At 31.8% G+C, this 6,309-nt stretch overlaps 1 protein-coding gene across 6 annotated transcripts in view; it reads right to left on the bottom strand.

Annotated features, from left to right (window-relative positions):
* The window catches only part of LOC106876426 (uncharacterized), a 1,308,965-nt gene that overhangs the window by 210,903 nt on the left and 1,091,753 nt on the right, over positions 1-6,309 (bottom strand). For all 6 annotated transcript variants that reach the window (XM_052967877.1, XM_052967880.1, XM_052967881.1 and 3 more), the window contains 2 exons: positions 5,940-6,209; positions 3,554-3,841 (listed from right to left, as the gene is read on the bottom strand). In XM_052967877.1, the coding sequence (XP_052823837.1) occupies positions 3,554-3,841; positions 5,940-6,209 (558 nt within the window). The remainder of the gene's footprint in view (positions 1-3,553; positions 3,842-5,939; positions 6,210-6,309) is intronic.

Raw genomic sequence — 6,309 nt, 5'->3', positions numbered from 1 at the left:
ATATATATATATATATATATATATATATATATATATATATATATATATACATACACACAAACAGATATATACATATACATCAATACACAAATATGAACCTATATATACATATAGATATATAGTCATGTAGGTACATAGATATAGATACATAGATATACACACACACACATACACACACATGTATCGTATACATGTATGTACACATAGATATACAAATACATATACATATATATAAAGACATATTTCCAGGTATATTGACATATACACACATAGATATATATACATCCAGCCAATCACACATTAATTCCTGAATAAAAGACTGAAGATGCTAAGTAGTCAGAATTTTCTTTTCCTGAAACTATATTTTTAAAGAAATGACTACCTGCAGTCTATATTGGTGTTATGTCAAGAGGAAAGAAGAAAATTTTTTTAAGGGAAAATCTGAAGTTTCAAAATAATGTAGTAAAGATAACGATATCATAATAATGGTATCATTGAAAATGATAATATCAATAAGGCTATCAAAGTCAATTCTTTGTATGCATCATAATAATAATAATAATAATAATAATAATAATAATAATAATAATAATGATAATTGTTTCTGTTTATAAATATATATATATATATATAAATAAATATCTATATATATATATATATATATATATATATAGATATTTATATATATCAATATATATATATATTGATATATATACACACACAAACACACATACACAAAGCTTTAGATCTAATGATGAATGGTAATGGTATGCTGTATTTTTTTTTTTTCAACAAGCCACAGGCCCAATTTTGATATGATGAAAATTAATTGGATTAACATCGATTTATTATTGTAATTTTTGTCTATTGCCCCAACAACATGAAGAATGAGAGATAAAGAACACCATAAATCTTTGATTATATTGAGATCTGGTGATTGTAAAGGCCAATCCAAGCAGGCTACTTATGACAATATCAAAATTCAGTAAAGCACTGAACTCAATGCAGTAATGCATCAGCTCCAAGGTTTGCTGTTTGTAATACTTTAAGTATTCGTTAAAAAGGTTATAATTGTAACAATGATTTGGATGATTTTTACCAAGGTCACATATTATAGTGGAGAGTTGACAAAATTGATCCTACCAGATTTTAAATCCAATGCTTAAAGAGAAAATTGTAATGGCTTACAATTTTGGCACAAGGTCAGTAATTGCTGGGGGAGGGGTTAGTTAATTAGATCAACCCCAGTTCTAGAGCTTATTTTTAATAGCCCCAGGGTGTATTTGAACTGTTAAGAGTCAGAAGAAATACAGTTAAACATTTTTCAGTGCTCTAATGATTCTGCTTGCTCACCAGCCTAATAATAATAATAATAATAATAATAATAATAATAATAATAATTATTATTATTATTATTATTATTATTATTATTATTATTATTTCTTTATTGACCACAAGGGGCTAAACATAGAGGGGACAAACAAGGACAGACAAAGGGATTAAGTCGATTACATCGACCCCAGTGCATAACTGGTACTTAGTTAATCGACCCCGAAAGGATGAAAGGCAAAGTCAACCTTGGCGGAATTTGAACTCAGAACGTAACGGCAGACAAAATACCGCTAAGCATTTCGCCCTGCTATAATAATAATAATTCTAATATAGGCACAAGGCAGAGAGGAGGCTAGTCAATTACATTGACACCAGTGCTTCACTGGGACATATTTTACTGACCCCCAAGAGGATGAATGGTAAAGTCGACTTTGGCACAATTTGAACTCAAAATGAAAAGTTGGGAGAAATGCTGCTCAGCATTTTGTCCAGCATGCTAACAACTCTGCCAACTCTGCCTTGGTGATGATGATGAGGATGATGATGATGAGGATGATGACTATAAGGATGATGATGATGAGGATGATGATGAACTACTGTTATTGTGCCTGCCTGACATCAGGTACAATAACTAGTTCAACAGAACTTGCTGAACCTTTTACATTAAACAGCTGTGATTCTGAAGAACACCTGAAAGTGCACATTCTCAGAAAATATTCTGACTCTACTGCACTCAACTGCACTTTCAGTCTTCAAAACACATGGGGATAAAATATTTACGAATTACTAAGTCATCCCTGAAGGAATGAACAAAATGAGAGATGACTTCCATCACATTTACACAAAACCTTTGGTCTAAGTATTATCTTTCCTGTTTTCTTTTTTTTTTTCCTTGTTACCAGTTATAAAAAAGCAAAAACTGATGACATCAATTTGTCTTAAAAGGAACACAGGATACTTCCGTTCATATTTTGAATTTCTGTATTGCTGCATTCTTTTAACTTTTTATTTTGAACCCGAGGAAGGCATACTGTCAAAATACTGTTCAATTCAATAAACACAGTCAACTTCTATTTATTACAAATTGTATCACACTCTTTTAATTGCTCATTATTATTATTATTATGTTTAGATTTAGCTTAGTATTTATACAAGCTGAGTCAAAGTCTCACCCAGAGACCTCAAGAGACAACAAGTTATAAGTACAAGTGAGCATTATGACTAGGATGGTTGATAACTGCCGTGTTTCTAGGGAACATTGTAATTCAGTGAATGGGACTTGTATTTTAATTGCATTGAGTTTGTAAGAAGTATCGTTTAGAAAATGAGCTTTTGATAATATGTGAAAAAAGATTGTTTTGGAATCATGTAGATATTAGTCATGGGGACTGCTCCTAATCTACAAAGAATACTATTTTCTGAATTTCTTCCATTTGGAGATTCCCTGGGATTTGAGATAAGTATTAATCAACCCCTTTCGTTATTATTTCTGGAGAACCTACAACCATGTGTATTCTACTAGTCTTGAGTTTTCACATTTTGCAAATTTCTTTTTCGGGATCTTAGTACTACTTGCTCAACTTTTGGTAGGTCTTAACAGATACATTTGTATCAACTGGGACAGTCATATTGAAGAGGAATCACGATTTTCATCTGAAATCTTTTGATATAATATCTGGCCTATTTGCATTTACCTTTCTCTTAGTTTGAACAGAAAAATCCTATAAGAGCAAAATATCTATCTATCTATCTATCTATTATCATTATTATTATTATTATTATTATTATTATTGTTATTTTTATTATTTTTATTTTTATTATATTATTATTATTATTATTATTATTATTATTATTATTATTATTATTATTACTACTACTATTATTGTTGTTGTTCAGAAAGCATTAGGCAAAGAGACTTAAATACTTAAGTGGCTTACTTACAGACAACAAAACACCTGCAGCATGACAATTTATTACCAAGAAAGATAGGGAGTTAATAATTTATCCTTTTCATCTGTTAGAAACCTCACAATAAAGTAGTTGTTTTAGAAGAAGTGATAACAGGGATGATAATAGTAATCATAGTGATATTGTTATCAATAATATCAATATTAATGAATATACAAACCAAATGACAAATTTTAAGGGTAATGCAAAATATATTGCTTAATAAAAAAACAATGTCATTTATAAATGATAGCATTTTACAAAGAAAACTCACATGTGACGTTCAGATAAGCTGATGCTTTTGGGTCTTCTCCAATTCCGTTTGTCGGATGGCATGTATACCAGCCCATGTCGTTTTTTACAACTGAAGTAATGACAAGACTTCCATCCTTGAAAGCATTTACACGTTTACCATAATCAGGTAGAAATTTGATGTTTTCAGAGTCTTTGAACCAGTTGTAAGTGATATTATTTGGATATGCCATAGCACCACACTGAAATTTTATTCGTTGTCCCTCAATGGCTGTCATATTTTCAGGTGGTATTAGTATGTACGCTGCACCTGTAACAGAATCATAGACACACATGCAAAAATCAGGAAAACAAAAGGTGAAGAGAAAGAAAAAAATAACTTTAGTTTTAATATTGTAAAGTTCTGAGAAGGAACATCAAAGAAACACAAAAATTGATACAAAAAATTAAAACATGTATTTTTGTAGCAGACAAAGAAGGGTTGAGAACTGCAGCCAATTGATTCATTAGAAAACAAAAAGACAAAAAGATAAGATATATTGCATCAATGATACAACATAATGTCTCTGGCAAAAGCAACATAACTCTTTGTAGCTCACCTCAACTAGCTCTATACCTGAACAGCATCGACATCAAGTTTATTTGTATAGATAAAAGAGGGTGTACTGAGCACAGTGCCAATGTAAGTTCGTGGTGTAGAGGTAGGTACCTGGTTACCAAGTTCAGAATTGATTTTATATTCTTGAAAATAGCCAGCTAATCACACACACTCTAATACTTTCAGAATGGCAGTAAATGTGAACTCCCATAGCCTCTTAAGCACTTCTGGAGAAAACATTAGTAACATCTAGGTGATCTATAATTGAAACTGGATACAGTAAGAAAGGGGAAAATAAGCCATCCAGTATCAAATGTAACACTCAGGAATTTCATAAGAAATTAAATTTGCTACACCCATGAATAAAATATTCTCTAAATATTTTGTGCAGAATTACATACAATGTATCGTGATAAATATGCATTTTACAAAATTGGTAACTTGTATATATATCATGCTTTCCCTATCATCAGATTTCATCTGCTTTTCTAGGAAGGGATTTTTATATACCACAGGTCTTCAAAAGCTAGACAGCACATTTCTGTGCGTTTTCAAAGACCAGGAGAATAAAGTTTTGTGTTTGAAAAACATGTAAGAGTTGGAGACAAGAAGGACATATAAGTGCAAAATATAACCTCTAACAAGTTTACATCCGTCCCATTTAATCATGACAAAAGGAGGTAAAACCCCAATGAATGAATGTGTATACATATCCACATTGATATCATCATCATTTAATGTCTACACTCCATGCTGGCATGTATTAATGTCTATAGACATATATATGTATACATATCCATGAGTATATATATGTGTGTGTGTGTGTGTAAGAAATAATTAAGATTCAGTTGAATTAGGTACTTAGGTTGAGGCACCAAGTCAGTCTGGTACTGTCCACACAGCTCGAAGTTAGGTGAATAAAAAGCAAATAAGTAAATAAATATATATATAAATATATGCAGACATATCCACCTATACATACATATACATATGTATATATATAAACATAAAAATACACAATACATATTATAAGGTCTACATGCGTGCACACACCACTCAAACAAGCATACATTAACTACTACACAAACGTTTGCACACACATACATACAATAGCCTTACACACGAGTACTATACACATACATGTAAATACAGGAAACACACATTACTCCATACAATGTACACACTGGGTTATTTATACAGACACACACACCTCAGTTTATTGGGATGCAAAAGGAATTGTGTTCATTGACTATCTTCAGAAGTACTACACCATTAATGGAATGTATTATGCTAATTTGCTGAGGCAGTTACGAAAGACTATCAATACCAAACGTCCAGGAAAACTGATGAAAGGGGTCATGTTTCGTTAGGTCAATAAACGTAAGTCCTTAGTTTCAATGGCTGCTCTACATGACTGTGAGCTCGCTGATCATCCACTTGGCCCTGATGTAAAAGCACTGGGCTTGGAACTAGTATTACAGTGATGATGATGTCAAATCTGCTATGGATGAGCTTTTGGACCAACAGGATGAAAGCCTCTTCATCAATAGGATCAAAGCACTCCAACACTGATTGAAGAAGTGTGTGGACTACAAGGGAGACTATGTTGCAAAATAAACCTCATTTGATTACATTCCATGAGAATATGTTGGTCAGCCTATGAACTTTTCAGCTGACCCATTTAAGTTCATTTTGATCATCACCAATCATGTATATAATTAATAACTCTAAATCCATGAGGCTGCACAATGAGCCGGCCAGAGTGAACAATAACGATAAAAGAAAATATATGTAAAACTGCACAACTTACCTTCAACAACTAAGTTAATTAACTGTGAAACTGATCCTACACTATTGGTAAATGTTCCCATATAAACACCAGCATCACTGCGCTGCACATTTCTAATGATCACTTTATAACCATCAATCTGAATTCGAGATGAAGCCTGGAGAGGTTTACTATCCTTGTTCCATATGAGAGCTGGTTCTGGTGATCCTGATGCATTACAAAATAGCTCCACTGTTTCTCCTTGTCGGTGATGTAAAGATTTTGGTGAACATGCTACAATACGAGGCGGAACTGAAAGATATGATAAAACAAGGGAAATTTTTAGCTGATGATAAGAGAAAAATATTCTTAAGAAAAAAAAAATATATATATATATATATATATATATATA

Source organism: Octopus bimaculoides, chromosome 5 (genome assembly GCF_001194135.2).
Source record: "Octopus bimaculoides isolate UCB-OBI-ISO-001 chromosome 5, ASM119413v2, whole genome shotgun sequence".
Lineage (NCBI taxonomy): Eukaryota > Metazoa > Mollusca > Cephalopoda > Octopoda > Octopodidae > Octopus > Octopus bimaculoides.
Note: the sequence above shows the minus strand (reverse complement) of the source record. Positions and strands in the feature narration are given on the sequence as shown.